General features: G+C 49.2%; 1 protein-coding gene across 19 annotated transcripts in view; it reads right to left on the minus strand.

The window, feature by feature from the left end:
- UBE2F (ubiquitin conjugating enzyme E2 F (putative)) overlaps positions 1-17,485 on the minus strand; it is an 85,428-nt gene that overhangs the window by 4,286 nt on the left and 63,657 nt on the right. For 12 of the 19 annotated variants that reach the window (XM_089916139.1, XM_089916143.1, XM_089916144.1 and 9 more), the window contains 4 exons: positions 14,435-14,502; positions 7,304-7,374; positions 3,537-3,594; positions 1,983-2,015 (listed from right to left, as the gene is read on the minus strand). In XM_089916139.1, coding sequence (XP_089772265.1) covers positions 1,983-2,015; positions 3,537-3,594; positions 7,304-7,374; positions 14,435-14,502 — 230 coding nt within the window. Of the gene's footprint in view, positions 1-1,982; positions 2,016-3,531; positions 3,595-7,303; positions 7,375-14,434; positions 14,536-17,485 lie in introns of all 19 variants that reach the window. The other 7 variants (XM_089916137.1, XM_089916130.1, XM_089916128.1 and 4 more) reach the window with 2 other exon arrangements.

Consider the following 17,485-nt stretch of genomic DNA (forward strand, 5'->3'; position numbering starts at 1 on the left):
TGGTGAGGAAAGAGCGATCACACTAATTTCTAATGCTAGTTTTGATACTTGGGGAATGACAAACCACTCATTATGAGCATTTCTAAATAAAAAATCCTATGAATTTTTCCTTAAAAATTCATTTTCTCCTTTATTTTGTGATTAACAACTCTGTCTTCTATGTTTCTATTCTGACTTTGCCTAGATTCTCCCTTCACCTTTAACTCACCTCCACAAGCACGGCACTCACAATCCAGTAGGAAGGAAGTCTGCAACCCGACCTAACAACGTAGGATGGTGCCATTGTGGCCAGGACTCCCTGGCCCCAGGGAACCAGCACCAGACCCTTTCCACCTCAGAAGAGCCCTGGAATGCTACTCCCCCCCCACCCCCAAGAATAATGACGGATTTTAGATTGAAGACCCTGTCTTTCCTTTATACTACCTATTCCTCTTCTTAAAGGTCAGGGTAGAAACATTTGTTATGTTGAGTCACTGCTTTCCAAAGCCACTGATGGATCATTGTAAAGACAACTGTTATTTCTCCTGAGGAGAAATGTTTAATCTGGGGATTGTATTCCTGATTTGGAAATAAATATGGGTGTGACCAATATGTCACAAATACAGCCAGGAAAAATTATAAATCTCTATGATCATTAACAGCTGGGAAATTAGTTCCAAGTCCCAGAAATAGGCAAAAATATAAAGCACATATTATATGAGAATCCTGGTGCATATAAAGACTTACACCAGACATACAGAATTCTTCATCTTCTTTACCATGTATTTTACCTAAAATGAATATGTGAGTTGGAATAACCGTTATAGACTTCATTAGCAAGTTGAACGGGCTCTTTAGAATTTGGAAGGTTTGGAGTGCTTGGAGAGATGGGGACCCACCAGATGTCCTTCAAAAGAGAAGCAGCACAACTGCCAGGCAGGTTTTAAATCACGCTCCAGCCTCTGCATCTCCAGAAGTAAAACTTCATTCACTTCAATGGAAAAGCCAAAAACAATCACAACAAAACAGCTGAGACCAGCAGAAACCTGTCCAGATGGCCCGGTACCCCTTGGGTATTGCCTTCTCCTGGAGATTACGGCAGGTCCCGAAATCAGTAGGTGTTACCGGACCACCCGGTGACATCAGCCGAGAAGGCAGGAGGGGCAGGCACTTAGGGGTCTCCTCTGGGCTCTGCTCTGCTGTCTTTCACTGGCTGAGGACGGCAGGGTGAGGGAGCAGTTCCGCTGTCCTGGGGGCTGTCCAGGATGGGCTCGTTTTCATGGGGGGACTTAGGTTTTACCAAAAGTAGCAGAGATTTTTTTTTTTTTTTTTGCCCAGAGACAGATCCCTGAAGCTTATTTCTTTCAAAACTTCTTTATGATCAAAAAGCTAAAACTCAAAGGAACAAATAATACTATATAAAACTCCAAATACCAGCTTTCCCCCTTTCCCCTTCTCCTACGCCTCTTCCCGCCCTCCAGCCCCTGCCTGAGAGGTGCTGTTCTCTGAGGACAGCAAACTTCTCTGATTAAGAGAATAATTCTAAGGTTCTGGGTTTGTGAAAAGCCTAAAGGTTGGTGACTACACACTCCTTCTCCCAAACCGGGCCCCTGGGAGCGAAGGAAGCTGTGGACTGGCTGCCGGTGAGAGCGGACGGTGTGAGGTGGGCCAGGCGCTCCCAGAGGGGCCTGCGTGGAGGAGACCACAGCGAGCGGAGCTGGCCCACGCCGGTCCCCGGGAGCGAGGCGGCCACGACAGCAGGGCGGAAGTGGGGACGCTCTGCTCCCGCCCCTCCCGGCCCCAGGACCTCCCAGAGTGTCGCTCCAAAGCCCCCTCAGTTCTTGTCTCACTGCTCCTCTGATTCACAAAAGTGCCAAAGAAAAGGGGGCTTTAGTGCGCCCACACCGCTGGTTTTGATCCCCTCATGTTATCCTTGATGCGATCTTTAAAACCAGGAGGCAGAGGAATCAAGAAAAACTTGGGATCCTGGTCAACATACTTACAGTAAACAAAGAGTTTAATCCCCAAACAACATCCTGAAATGAGAAAGAAAGACAAAAACAAGTTTCAGGTGGGGATGGTCTCTAAGAGATGAACCAGTTAAGTCAGCATATCGTGGAGGAGGTTAGTTTTCTGCAGGAGTTATTTTAAAAGGTAGGGCCTAGGGCTTCCCTGGTGGCGCAGCGGTTGAGAGTCCGCCTGCCGATGCAGGGGACGCGGGTTCGTGCCCCGGTCTGGGAAGATCCCACATGCCGCGGATCCTGTGCCCCGCAACGCGAGAGGCCACAACGGTGAGAGGCCCGCGTACCGCAAAAAAAAAAGGTAGGGCCTAGAAAGTTAATCTCAGGCTCCCCCTTGCAACCTGGGGGACAGCACCCAGCACAGCAGCTCTGTTACCAGCCATCGCTCGCTTTCTGTGCACTTGGCACAGACTGAGACCTACGAGTGGTTTTAGGTGGGACAGCGTTTATAATCCATGCCTGACTGAGCCAAAGTGGACATGTGTGGAAAAACGTTACGAGAGACAGAGGCAGGGAGACGGCACGTGTGATATGCCACACGGCTCTCAGAGCTTCACAAACAGGCTGACTGGACGCCCACGGCCCTTTCAAGTTGAAAGGTGGGACCATCAGTGTCAGAGCAGCAGGACGGTCACCAGGGAAGACGGTGACTGGCTCAGAAGACCACGCCTTTGTGCTGAAGTGTAGGCTGGGAACACGGCTGCCCCTAAACCCAGTCCCAGGCGATCACTCTCCTGGGCAGGATCGATCCCTCAGCAGACAGGCAGAGGCTACGACCGTGTGGGACCAGTTCACTGCTCAGTCAAAGAAGATGGCAAAAGTCAGGTAGCTGCTTACTACTAGGTGAACACTGGCCAAAAGTCCTGACTCCTTCTGATAAAAGGTCAGGCATGGGAAGAAACCGCAGGCGCCTACGGACAGCACCACGGAAAAGCCCTGAGGCGAAGCACAGCCGGCGGCCTCACGTGGGTACCCACGACACGCACCCCTGAAACCCACTCAAGCCATGTTGGAGAAGCAACTGGGGCCACTTATTTAGTCCCTGTGGCTCCCCTTTCCACCCCCTGCCCCAGCAGAGGGGCCCCCGTGCAGCACACCTGGCTGCACCCTGCCACCCCTCCTCTGTCCAGTGTAACTCAGAGCAGACACAGAACATCCAGCCTTTCCTTCCTCCGTCTCTACCCACGCCTGGCGAGTCTCCACTGCTTAAAGGGGGAGACAACTATCAAAGACTGGGGCGAATAGCAAGACGAGGGTAGAAACAGTAAACCACCGAAGCACAAACCGTAAACGGTAAAGGGCAGAGGGGAGGAGATGACCCGACACCCTAATCCCCACCCCCAACCGAAGAGAAGTGGGGGCAGAGGAGCTGAGCAGGGCCAGCGCCTGGCCAGCAGCCCCAGGCGGGCGGTGGCGGGTGGGCAGCGTGGGCCCGTCCACCCATGCAGATGGGACAGCGTGGACATCGCTGTCCTTACAGGAGGCTGGCTGCCGATGGAGGGGCATCCGGGTAGGTGTGGGCAAAGGACACTCTACCTTCAGTGTCCTCGTGGGGGCCCAGCCGGTGCCGTCAATCGAATGTTCTCTGAGTAAACTGAAACAGACACAGAAAGGCACGGCGGTCAGCAGGGAGCAGGCTCCAGTCCCGCGAGCTGCTCAGCGTGATTTCTGTCGGAACGGAGGTGCACGTCTCATGCAGTCCGTCTCTCCTCTGTGGCTCCACAGTTTCCTGTGTCGCTGCAGAAGGCCTTCTCTGCCTCACGCCTGTATGGGTCCTCCAGTCTAATCGCGAGTGTTATTTTTATGTATTGTACACTCAGCAGGGGAAAAGCATGCTTAAATCAGAACATACAGAGCGCATCTGTCAATTTAACATTCGGAAAAGGACGGTGACAACAATGACAGCGGAGCTTCCTGTTTGTGTGTCAGCAGGACCCAACACTCACCCAGTGCCCCAAGGCCAAAGAGGGAGGGGTCCCATGCTACAGAGGAGAAACCAAGGCGCAGGGCAGCACCCGCCCCAGGGCACGCGCCCCCAAATGGAGCTGTAGACTCACACCCACGTGAGCACCTAGCACATGATTTTAATAGCTGTTTAAAAAATAAAAGCAGACTAACACAAAATTCTGGAAGGTGCTCACCCGTGGGTGGGAGGACCACGCTCAGGGAAGGTCACGTGGGCTCCAGGGGTCCGTGATGTGAGCTGACCTAAGAGTCATTTTCATGACTGTTCTATCAACTGCAAATGCACAGCATATACTCTCATATAAATAACCATTCCATACTTCGAAAAATTACCACTTACTGCCTAGTTTCCTTCTGGTGAAAAAAGGAGCTTAGCACTGTTGAATTATCACACTGTTGCTTTCACCTGAACCTAACAGCTCCTAAGCTAACACGTCAGTGTGAGGCTTTCCAGGTCATACGTGTTACTGTTAAGAAAATTTTTGAATCAGAACACGTTCAAATTCACAAAAGTCAATGACGATCAGGAGAAAACAAATATGCAGAATTTGAATCAATGCCACAATCTTAATTGCCCATGAAGATCAGTTAGAATAAATAAAACTAACCTACAGCTTACTTCGAGCACCAAAAAGAAAACTCCCATCATGCACCCTAATCCCATCTCCCCGGGGCACATCTTTCCACCCTGCAGAGGTATCAGTGAGTTGTTGAGATAAAATCTCTACAACTTTTGAATAACTTTCGGGGAACCAACTGCCCAATCCTGGTGGTTTATATGATCCAACGAGAGACTTCTTTACTAAGACAGGGGAAAGAATTATTTCTGATCTAGCTTATCCTTTTCATTTAAAGACCTTATTGCAATTTTAGCTATACCCTTGTTTACCTGTCTAGTGCCTGTCTCCCCACCAGCTGGCAGACCCCATAAAGCAGAGATCGCAAACTGCTCCCCACTGTGTCTGGGCTCAACCAACATTAGCTGATGGAAGGCAGGCGGGCAGACTGGGCGACCAGTCAGCACCCTCTGAGCTTCCCTGTCAACAAGCACAGACAGAGCAGGACTCTGCCCCTGGAGGCCAGGTGTGCCCATGTCTGGGGGCCACAGATCTGGGCAGGGTGACACCACGGAGGTTCAGGCCCAGCCTGAGCGGATGGCAGTCCCGAGGGAGCTCAGGTGACAGCCATGTGGCCATCAGAGAGGGTACAGGCAACGGGACAGAGGATGCCCCAGGGACTACACTGGAAACTCAGGTTCTAGGAGAACAAAAATCTGAAGTGCAACCGCCGGGTTCATGGCCCTGGTCCCTCCAATCCCACAGACATAACACTGCTGGCCCTGAGCCAAGAGCAGGGTGTGGGCCCTTGGTGGGAGCAGGGCAAGTCTCACTAAGAGAAGCAAAAAGCACCCCTGTGACTAGACCAGGCCCCATGGAGCGCCAGGCACGTCATTTCCTTTATTCAGGAGATGCCATGAGTCGGCTGTGTCCAAAACCATCGCTGGACACTGTCTAGTTTTTCACAAAGAGGTAGTCTTTGTACATAAACCTGGCACATTACTTCCCTCAGTTAAATTCCCAGAGGTGCAGCTGACAGGTCCGAGGGTATATACAAGTTAAATGTAGGCCTTATGGCTGAAGGACCAACGAAAGGTGTACAGGTACATGCACTCTCCAGTGCAACGAGGGAGCCTGTTCTCACACACACTTTGCTTTTGTATCTGCCAGTCTGAGAAGTGGTGAGCGGCGTCCCCTTGCTTCCACGTGTCCTCTGATCACCAAGGAGACTGAGCATCAAGCAGACGCTCACCACCCGCTGTGTTTCTCCTTCTATGAATCACCTACTTGTAGGCAATGCTCATTTTTCCGGTGGATATGTCCCATCGTTTTCATATTGATTGAAAGGACTGTTTACATACAAAGGATGTAATCTTGCTGATCTTTTCTCTTTCAATTTTGTGCTTTTGTATTTTTAATTTTAATGTGGCTAAACCTATCAATGATTTTCCTTTAAAGTTTCTGTCTTTTGTAGCAGGCTACAAATTTAACCAAATTTAACTACAAATTTAACCAAATTTACATTAATTCCTATTATACTTTGCCAATAATCTGATTTCTCAGAAGACTGCAAAAGTGAGTAGAGAAATGCCCTCTCTGGACCTAATTCTGACCGGAGAAGGGGACGTGACAGGAAGTGGAGTGTGGGGAGCCCCCAGGAGAGTGGGCACAGGTGAAAAGCCTGGGGAGACAAGGCCGGACCAGAAACCACTTACAATCTGGACCTGAAGATCATAGATTTTTAAAGTTTCAATACTTAAAGGACAGATACTTAAAAGGGAGGATGACTGACTTATAAAGTGTATTTTTAACTATCTTTTTTTTTTTTTTTTTTGGCGGGATCGTGGTTCCCCAACCAGGGACTGAACCTGGGTCCTTGGCAGTGAGAGCATGGAGACCTAACCACTGGACCACCAGGGAATTCCCGTTAACTAGCTGTTAAAAAATGAAGCTGATATGAAAGAAAAGGGGGCTCCACATACAAAATAAAATGGGGAGATGAATCCTAATGGTTGTCCTCACAGGGAGGAGCGGTCACAGTGCACGTGTGGGGAGAAGAGGGTAAAAGGACAGGATACAGAGGCAGGGTCTGAGGAGGGACTAGCTCACAGTAAGAAAGCAAAGGACACACCGGAGAAACCCTGTCTGCCTGCTCTCCAGGTTCCCGCAGTCCCTAAGCTGGCAGTGGTGGGGCTGGGGCTCGGCCCGGAGGTCCAGCACCAGAGCCCCTACAAGTTAACCTCACTGCCCTACCAGAGAAAGCGCAAGACGCAGAAAAATAAAGCCCACAAGCTAAATTTACTTAAAAACGACAACAACCAACACTCTACACAACTCCTCCAGTTCTCTACGTTAGTGACCAGCAAGCTTAGGCGGCAGGAAGTCACTGACCCCTGACCATCTGCCATTGGAAGGGTGGGGACCCAGGCACGACTGGGAAAGCTTATCCTGCTACGAAAGTGCTCCTATGCGCATCAAGACGATTTGGGAAAGAGGACATTTAAATACAAGTGCTTGGGTCTTCTGAAGCCTCCCATCCACACCCCCCACCCTGGATTCCATTACTCATATTCTCCCCTCTTAGCTAAAATCAGCCAGATGGAGGGAAAAGGGTAAGGGCCCTCGAGGGGGGGCACCTGGGTGGACCGCAGAGTGCAGCCAGAAGCCTCCCTAACATTGGCCCAGCCTCAAGATCTCCTCTCGGGGGAGACACCGTGTAGAAAGCCCATCACTCACACACGGTGCTCACAACGCGGAAGACAGGAACGCAGATAAACTCACCTGAGACATATCTCGCCTGTCTCTGTGATATTGGGGTGCCAGATCCTGGTCAGGCATCTCACTTTAGGAGGCTGCAACACAGAAGGAAGAGATCACAGGCTCTCCAGAGCCTTCCACGTACCCCGCCCAGGGCCTTGTCTCACCACTCACATGGCTCAGCAGGCACCGGCTCCGTCACCCCCGCAGCAGTGTTTGCACACTGCATGCACCGTGCCACTCTCACGGGTAAAGGCTGCCTGCACCCCTAACAGAACCCCTCTACAGGCCCCGGGGCTGCCGGCGGCTGGTGCCGGTGGCTGGGCTTCTGCATCCTCTGACCCTGCCTGGGTCTAGGCTGTGCAGGAGGAGCCACGGTGCCCTCCGGGGAGGAGCTCTGCACCCTCCACGCCCCACTGCCTACGGGAGCCCGCGGCCTCCTTGACGCTACGTAGCTGAGCTACGGCTGAAATACTGCCCCTCACGGCAGCGCTGGCCCCCTCTGTGGGTGTCTCTGAAGGCGTTGTTGTCATTTACTTTCTTCTAGGTGCAAGTCCTAGCCCACTTTATACTTAAAGGAGGAGAGAACGAACACAAGTACATGGGAATGAGGCACATCAGCAGTACTCAGGGTGAAGCATGTTTACATAAAACTGTTCTTTTACTATTACTCTGTTTTAAAAGCAATCCATACTCGCCTAAGAAAACAACAAAAAGGAAAGCTATCTGCACATCTACAGATATAGAGAATATAAAACTCTCCCCAGAAATAATCTCTAGTAACACCTGATGCACATTTTGGAGCCTCTGTTCTAGGCGACACACAGGTGCGTGTGACGCACATTCATTTTTCTTTACAGAAGTAGGGAAATGTGCTATATATTTCTTTTCCACGTTTATTTTTGTCACCATTTCAGATGACTTTGGGCTTTTGTGCATTCCACGGTACAAACACTAGTATTTAACAAGCCAGTTCCCTATTATTGGACGTTTAGGTTGCTTCCCACTTCCACTACAAACCTGCTGGATCAATGCTGTCTTCATGCGCATCCATGAGATATTTCCCCAGGATGAAGGCCAGGAAGGGGAGGGGCTGCCAGAGAGCAGGCTGCGCACTCAGCGCCAAGTGCCCTCGCCTCCAGAGAGGCCGCGAGCCCACCCACCTGCAGCGGGTGCGCCTCTTCCCCAGGCCCAGTTCCACCGCGAGGTGGCCTTGCTTTGAGGAGCTTGACAGTCATCTCACAGATACGAAACCTTCGTCATCAAATTTTTATCTTTGATACCAATCTAGAAAATCTTTCACCATCCAGATCTTCTCCTGTACTATTTCTAGTACTCTAATAGTTTCAGCTTCTTATTTGTATAAAACAAACATATTTTTCAGCACCCTCATAAGTTTTCTTCCTGATTTCAAAACACCATGACATCAGAATGTCAAGTATGTCATGTCACCCAGACTCCCCAAAATGATTATCCACCCATGCAGATGCAGGTGTCTGAGGATTACAGAACTCAGGCTCAGAGTGAGCTGAGACCTACTGAATGCGCTCACCTGCTCTCCTGCAAGTAAACAGGAGTGCATTCGACAGAAGGAATGCTAGCGCAGCCTGCACTTTCAGCAGGGCCTTCAGGCTGAAGAGGGAAGGTCAGCGTCACTGGCGCTGTACATATTGGTAAATCTCTCTAATGAACACCGAACGCAGGTAACCTACTGGGTAGAGCGCATCACCAACTCAGGATCTGAAGGGACTGAAGGCTCACCCCCTCCCTCCTCTGAGGCCCCAACACACAGTCACCCCGCCGAGTGTCCACGAGGCTCCAAGGGCCCGACTGCACTTGCCCCTCTCCTCCTTGTCCCTTCACACCGTCCACAGTTAGATGTTGGTGCAGCCGCCCCCGGGCCAATGGCCCTCGTAACAACGGTCGCCCACAAAGAGAGCAAACCTCTGCACCAGAACCGTGGTCCTGGATTCTGACACACACTTTCTAAACTGAACCATTCTTGTAGACCCTTACCGCCCCCAAAGCAAGACCAAGAAATACCAGCTCCACCTCCTACCTCAGTGGTGGCATGACCAGCCATCCCATCACACAGCTAAGGGTTTAGTATATGACAAAGACTGCAGTGCAAATCAATGGGGAAGCAGGGATTCTTCAGTGGACAACTGGCTAACCATTCGGAAAAGTACAGTCAGATATTCACTTAGAGCTTTATTCCACAGAAACGACACAGAACTCTAAGAGGACTAGAAGAAAACGTGGATGAGTTATCTTGGGGTCTGAAGGCCTGTTTTAAGCATTTCACAACATGAAAAATTCAAGAAGGAAAAGTAGATTTGACCACAGTGGTGAAAAAAAAAAACACAAACTTTTACAGAACAACAGAAAAAATGAAAAACAGGAAAATGTTTATAGCACAGCTAAGTAAACTAAGAAAAAGTTTCATATAATTTCTATATAAGAACTCTTATAATAAAAAAAAAAATACCTCAAAGGAAAAAAAGGGCTAAGCACATAACAACAGCTCATAAAAGACATAAACAGCTAATAAGTAGGAAAAAAGTTTAGCATCCTACTTATTTAAGAAATGAAAATTCAAATGACATTTAGATACCACTTATTTCCTCCCAAAAGAGCAAAAAGAAAAAAAATAATGAAAATATCCCATGTTGGTAAGGGTTTAGGAAAAAGGGAATTTTCAAACACTGATGGTGGGGATGTCAACTGGAAAAGCTCTCTGGAGGGTAACTGCATAGTACTGATAAAAAGCCTTAAAGTGAGCGTCAGTTACTCAGTACCTGTAACTCCACTTCTAAGAATTTATCCAAAGACAGCGGCAGGCACGCACAGGCTGCTGTCTAGGGCATGTATCACAGCACTGCTTATTCCAGGGCTCAGTAAACTACAGCCCATGGACCAAATAAGGCCAGGCCTGTTTTCACGTCGTCTATAATCTAAGCATGGCCTTTACAGTTTTAAAAGGTTGTTTCAAAGAAAGAACATACGACAGAGACCATATATGGTCCACAAGGCCTAAAATATTTACTATTTTGCCCCTTACATAAAGTCTGGTTCGTATAATCAAAATATTGGTCAGCCAGTGATCAACTGTAAAGGATTAGTTGAAAACCATGATACATCATACAATTAAGTGTTCTTACTAATGATGATGTAATTATATATTAAGTGACACGATAACATACGTTCTCACGATATGATGACATATTGTCCTATACTATAATGTTAAAAAAAAACCCAGTCACCAAGCTACGTGGAGCGTGACCCCACTCGTACGTGTGACTGTGCGTTGTGCGTAACATACATCAAAACGCTGACGGTGATCGTCTCCGGGTGGAGACATAACAGGTGATTGATATTCTACTTTTGCAGAGTGGTATTTTCTCAATTTTCCACAGAGTATAATAAATTACATAAAAAGAAGAGGGGTGACTGGGTATTCAAGTGTTACTTGTGGTACCTCCGGTTCTCCTCCTTCTGGAAACGTGGCAGGGCAGCCCTTCCTGACCGCTTTCAGGGCTGGTCACGGTCACATTACTCGATTTGGTTGCATCACATAACCTCACTTCCAGGGGGAGAGAAAAGCCGCATTCCTTTCTCCTGCTTCAGCACACGGTTTCCTCTGACCACTCACAGCAAAATGCCATGGGAGCATCGTGAGGCCTGGGACATCACAGCCAAGCTGCCATCTGCACTCAGGCCTCCTCCGGGCATCCCCATCACATTGGTTCGTCACTGTTTCTGTGTCCAGAGACTGAGCTTCTTCAAAGGCCGCTCGACTCTCATCTCCAGCCTACAGTGCCTGACACAGAATCCAGCGCATTTTAGGAGCTCATTAAACGTCAGTCAATCACTGCAGCCTATTTCTAGGACTGAGAGGGATTACGAGGCAGCTGGAGACTGTGAGATAAAGTTCAGGGAAAAAAGGACAAAGATCCCGAGGAAATCTGCCTTTCAGCTGCTGGGGCGGAGGGGGGTGAGGGGTGAGGGGGCACCAAACAGGTGCATTCTTTCTGTTCTAAAAAAGTTTATTCCAAAATAGTGATCTACTTTACTGCTTAAAAGGTTTTCATTCACAACCTTAGTAACTGACCTTAATTATAGGAACTATAAGTGTTAGGGGTTAAAAACAAATTCCTTATGAAGTACAGAAACCATGTAAATTATGGCATTAGAGCAAATGAATCCTGAGAAAGCTCCACAAAGCCCTTTCAGGCTGACTTGCTAAAAACTGGCTGTATCTCCTCATCCAGATGAAACATGAATTCCTTCAAGTCTGCCCTCATAGTCTCTGCCCATCTGCCTGTAACCTATGTATTTTCGTATGCTGGTTTAACCTGCAACACCATAGACTTGTTGGGGGCAGAGAGCATGCCAAGCACTGGACGCCTGGCGTGGCAGCCCCCGCCCAGCACTGGAAATACGGGGAGATTAAGACACCTCCAGACTCTTCCTTCAGGGAGCAGACGGTCTAGTGAAGAAAGGCGCTAAGAAGAATTCTGTAGATAAAGCTTAACCGCAGAAAAGGTGAACACAACTACCTCTGTATCACTGAAGAACTTTACCTCACGCACCCTGGAGGCAGGGCAGCCCTGCGCGCCCTGCGTGAGCTTGTGACCCTCACTGGCCTGCTGGTAAGGCAGCTGCGCCACCTCTGCCTGGATGAGAGGCAGAGAGGCCCTCACGGCAGCAGGGTGGCGTCTGGATACAGCCCCGAGGGCCTGGCCTCTCAGGGCTTCCTGGCTGGAGAACATGGGTCTCCTTCCTGATGAAACAGGACTACCCATCATTTAGAAATTTTCCAAAGGAGACAGAAACTAAAACATAGAAATGTAAGGTCTTTATACGCCACCAGTTAATACAGGAAAAGTGTCTTGGAGGCTCAGTGGCTTTCTATCCTCTGTTTATTTCATTTCCTACTTCTCTGCTTCTTAAACGGCGAGTATGACAAACATTTCCTCACTACCAAGCGGCCACCAGGCGCGGTGGGAAGGGCACACATTAGGAAGCCGGGCAGCTCTGGACAAGAATCAGCCTTGGCAGTTGAGCCACCGAGGCCGGCAAAGCCAACAAGTTCTTAACTTTACCTTTCTGAGCCCTAACTTCCTGATGGGAAAGATATGAACATTAATGTCACCGAGAGAACTACTGGAGAGTGACATAAGGTAAAACTGAGTGGAGGCACCTGACACACAGAAGCCCTCGACAAAACTCTGTTCCTTCCTTGACGTTTCTGAGGTTTTGCTTTCTCCTCACACTTGGAAAAAGACACTCTGCCACTAAATGATGCCAATGCACCCGAACTACGGTTCTCAGCCCCGCCAAATTCACTGCTTTTCTGAAGACTGTCACAAACTCTCCGCCCTTTAATTTTAACATTCTCTAGATGAGTAACCCACGGATATGGCATATGTCCAGAAGGTTAGAGTCTAGAGTTTTAAGTACCGCACGTCGGGCTGTTTCCAGAAACCATCAAAACAGCCCCAAATCCTTAATATGTGCGCACTTAAACCAAGTTCTCAAGCTGCTCTCACCTGAGGGAGTGCAGAGCTCTGTCAGGCCAGGTTCCCCTGTTGGTGATCAGGGAAATAGGGGAAGTCTCAGCGGGTGGCTGGCTGGCTGGATTGACAAAGGCCTGAAATGCATATTTTCCTGTCTTCACTTAAAAATTAAATTTATTTTTTGTTTTTCTTGGACTACTAACTCTTCCATCCTCATAAATTACATTTCCAAAAGAACTTTTAATACAGTAGCCCAGTAAAGATCAATTTCCATAGATAAAAGTTTGGCTTTAAACAAACAAGTGTTACAGCCACTGAACTAGACTTGGGCGGTGGAGATGGGCTGAGGTCGCAGGGAGCAGGTGATTCCCCCTGTCAGAAAAGGAGGGAGCAGTTACTGCAGGGAAAGCAACGGGACACACGCTGTGCCCGATTCCCACAGCCTCAGGTTAACAGGAGACTGAACTTTACCATCAGATTTTTCTTTCCTAGTCGACAGGCCGGAGAAGGCTGAGGAACATCACGGGGGGAAAGATGTATATCACATCGGCAGAGCTGGCCACGTGCCAACCTCGGCAGCTCAGGGATGGAGAGGGCCCGCATACCACGCCCACTCCGGCGCCCAACTCAGGGGTGTGCCGTGCTGTTCCGAACCTTCAACGATTTCTCACAGCCACAGTGAAAATGCCCCCAAAACCCCAAATCTGAGTTTTCTCACCTCTCCACTATTCCCCAACCCTGATTCTTCATTCAAGTAGACCTGGTCAACTTGACCTGTACACAGGTTGCCAGTTCTCATCTCCATACCCGCTGACACAGTTGCAGAGATGTCCTCGTCACCTAGAACACCCGTCCCAGTTGTGCATGAGCCAACCCGAGGCAGGACGACTCCAATTCTAGTTCTCCTCAGAAGCTTAACTGGCCCCGACCACTTTCCAAAAGTGACCCTCTCTCTTCCTCCTCTGAATTCCTCTAAAGCATCTTCCTATTATTAACCAATAACACTGTCTGCTACTTACCACTTTTATCACTTTATGATAACTTTCTACACTTTCTCTCACCTTCCTAATGGGTCGGCATGTTCCTTAAAAGCAAAGACAGATGTGACAGCACTTGGCACGGTTATTACTGGGAGGGTCCTGGAGGGATCAACATGTAGCTAGGGGTGTAAATCACTCATAATTTGAAACTACAGGTCATTATTCTTTTCCAAAATTCGAAAACGCACATTTTATACACTTCTGGAATTGTGCTGTTATACCATAAACAAAACTACAGTTTAAAATAAAATGCTCTTTTCTCCAGTGCCAGAGTCTAACAAGATTTGCATGAAATACCCAAGCAGCCCCCTTTAAAGGTGCCAGCCTCGGGGCGGTAATTCCAACCTTGGCAGAGCTGCACCCCAGCACATACTGGCACACAGTACTCACAAACACTTGTTGAGAAAGGGAACCTCTCCGCTAAAACTCTCAAGAATGCTGATGAGGGGCATTAACCACACAAGTGTCAGCCATTTCGTGCTCAGTCCCAGGACTGGGTGGGCTGCACTCGGACACAACGCGGGGGGACTGCCGGGCCCTGTGACGGCCACCCGCCACAAGAAGGGGGAACAGCGGCTCAAGCGCGGGCTACTCACCACCATGTTGTACGCATCAGGAACTTCAGTTTCAAACTGAAATTTTCCACCCTGGTAGTAACCCTCATCTATCAAAAAACACAAAACAAAACAAAAAAATCCTTTAAATTAAAAAAAAAAAAAAAAGGAAACAAAAGGCAAACACTATGTTAGCATATGGCAAATACAGAGAATTAAGAGTTGAAAAAGAGGACTGCAGGGCTCCTTTGTTACTTCACCAGCCTCGCCCCTGACCTGACAGTTACAAGTCAGCCCACACTGACGGGCGCCTGCAGCGCTCTCCTCCTCACTGGCCACGTGCCCTCGGGAAAAGGGAGGCCTCCCCTGGGAGACTGGCCCCCTCCCTGCGCTCAGCCCCTCGGTCCCGGCCCGCGGCACCCAGTGCCTCCCCTCAATGACAGGTGACCACCTTGCTTCAGCGCTCGGTCACCCGTGTGCCGCCGGTCTCCCCACGAGAATCAGCTCCACGGGGGAGGCAGGCTTGTGCTGACTGCTTTTCCCCGGTGCCCGGCACGTGGCTTCCAGTCACTCGGCAAACACTGACTGAGCATGGACCCTCTGCCAGGCCCTGCTCCAGACCCTGGCCGGGGACACGGCAGTGAACCAGCCAGACAAAATCACCGTCTCAGCGACTGTGCCCGCTCAGCACTCGTGGGCTGGCTGGCCGAGCGCTTGGTACAGCCTTCAGAACAGAGCAGGCCCTCTGGAAAGGGGCTGGAGGGTACGCAGAAGAATGTCCAGGGTCAGAGCGGCACCGTCGTGTCCCCCCCGCCGCCCCAGGTCTGCAGACCCCACAGCTCAGTCCCAACTCCCTCGCTGCGCCGCCCACCTCTCTGCCTCTCCTGGAGTCCGCCGGCGGTGGGCTCGGCTGAGTCGCAAGCGCTGCTGGTGTGGCTGCCAACAGAGGGCGCTCCAGCACGAATGCCCCCCACAGGAGTTAAATTACTCTGAACTTCACAATTTGATAAAATTACCACCATCTTTAAAACGAATGTTCAACTTCCTCTAAAATATTATCATCGTGAACAAATCAGCAATATTACATTTTATCAGCTTTTTATATAAAATGAACATTTAATAGGAAGTTGTTGGTCTCAAACCAGCCACCACTATAAAACCATTTTTCTTCTTTAAGGGCGTTGAGATTGTGTCAACATTTATGTCTGTCCCGCAGTTAGAACTCGCCTTATCTCGCTGTGTTACACAGGGAGCCCTCTGTGCCCTGGAGCCTACTCCCTCCTTCCTGCCAGGAACCATACGCTAGTGTCTTCCAGCCAGGGTACGGGTACTGCGGGGAGGACACACTGTCCACGGGGTATGTGGGCACTGACAGCTTTAACAGAATCCACTTCTAGATGGCCAGTGTCCACGAGTGCCCTGTCATGAAATCAATCTGCCCAACAGTACTTGTGAGGCCAAGGAGTCATGCCAGCTGTCCCTTCCCACCTCCCCTTTCACTGTCTTTCTCCCACTTTTAAGAAGGCCTACTGCTCATCTAGCGCCTCCCTATGACGCACTGCACCAAGGTGTGATGCACCGGCCACGGTAAAGCTCCTTGAATCGAGGCACTACGCAGGGTCGTGCTTTCCCTATCTTACACCCATTTCTGTAAAGGGCAAAGCATGGCGTTAAAGATAAGATGTCCCAGTTCAAGTTGGAATGTCTTGAAGTTAGACACACGTGGAGCCTGATGGCAGGGATGATTAGATTTCATTTAGTAATGTCAATCCCGGGACTACTGGAAAAGAATGCCTCACCCCCATGAGAAGCAAGCAAAGAGGGTGCCAAGAAGCAAGAGGCCCGTGCCTCCCCCCCGCATGGTGCCAGCCCCACACCTCACCTCTCCACTAGGGATTAAACTCGGAAGTAAGGTAGCTGTTGGAGACACATCTTAATTCAGAGGCTTCGCCAAAGAGAGAGTCTTGGCAGTTAGAACTGGTCCTGCCTACTGATGCACACGGCAGAAATTTCTGATACACTGAGCTAAATCTGCAGCCACGGGTTTTCGTAAACCCTAAGTTTTTAATATTATATTGGTAGGGGTAAGATGAAATTAATATCACAATTTTCTCAATGCTTTCTGAATATTTCAGGTAACATGAGAGGCCGTCAAGTGAAGAATGATGGGTATGATTAGCGGTCGGCTGGCAGGTCTTAGGAAAGTGGTTTTGGTGCGTACCTCGGAAAATGCGACACAAAGGGATTCTAATGACTGGGTTTGTAAAGCCATTTCCAACCAGGTGGTTCCCAACTCTTTGCTTTCAACAAAATAGAAGAAGGAACCTAATCTAGTAATCAGCTGAAAGACCACAGTAAAATACCTTGTATGAATTTTGGCCCCTAACTTTGAAGTCCGGGGACACAAAGATGTAGTGACAACAAACACCTTCCGTGCCTGCCTACTTATTTATATGAACAAGCAGTTCTCAGTGTCTATACCTACAAAGACCAAAGGAAGGAATAAAACTGATATTGCCCCCTTCTTTCTGGCATTAAGTAACATCGTTCACAAGCACATCAACTAAATCAGAAAAATGCTAAGAGTAGCCTCTCGTTCTCAGATACATTTCCGATGAAATGCTATTTTGTTTAGTAACCATCACTATTTATCCAAAAAACATTTGATGAATGCTACTATGTGTCAGGCACTGTTCTAGGCACCACCAGCAAGAGACCTTCCTGCCCTCATGAAGCTTACATTCTAGTGGGAAGAAACAAAGTAAGTAAGTTAATCATATAACAGAAAGTGAAAAAGAGCTGAGGGGCCAGGAGGTGGGAGGAGCTGCAATTTTAAATAGGGAGGTCTGAGAGTGAAGGCTGGAAAACGGAGGGTATCTGGGAGAAGAATACTCCAGGTATGGAAGTGTGGTGAGAGACCCATGAGAGCGCCTGATGCATTCAGGGCACATGCAGAGGACAGAAGGTGAGGCAGGGGAAGGGGAAGCTGTGGCTGCGGAGGTAGCAGGCCTGGCCTCGCAGGCCACTGCTAAGTGCACTGGCTTTTATTCAGCAAGGCAGGGAGCCACAAGAGGGGTCTGAGCAGAGGAGGGG

This window comes from Delphinapterus leucas, chromosome 8 (assembly GCF_059928025.1).
Source record: "Delphinapterus leucas isolate spDelLeu-1000000601 "Yukka" chromosome 8, BTC_Dleu_Yukka2, whole genome shotgun sequence".
In the NCBI taxonomy this organism is placed as follows: Eukaryota; Metazoa; Chordata; class Mammalia; order Artiodactyla; family Monodontidae; genus Delphinapterus; species Delphinapterus leucas.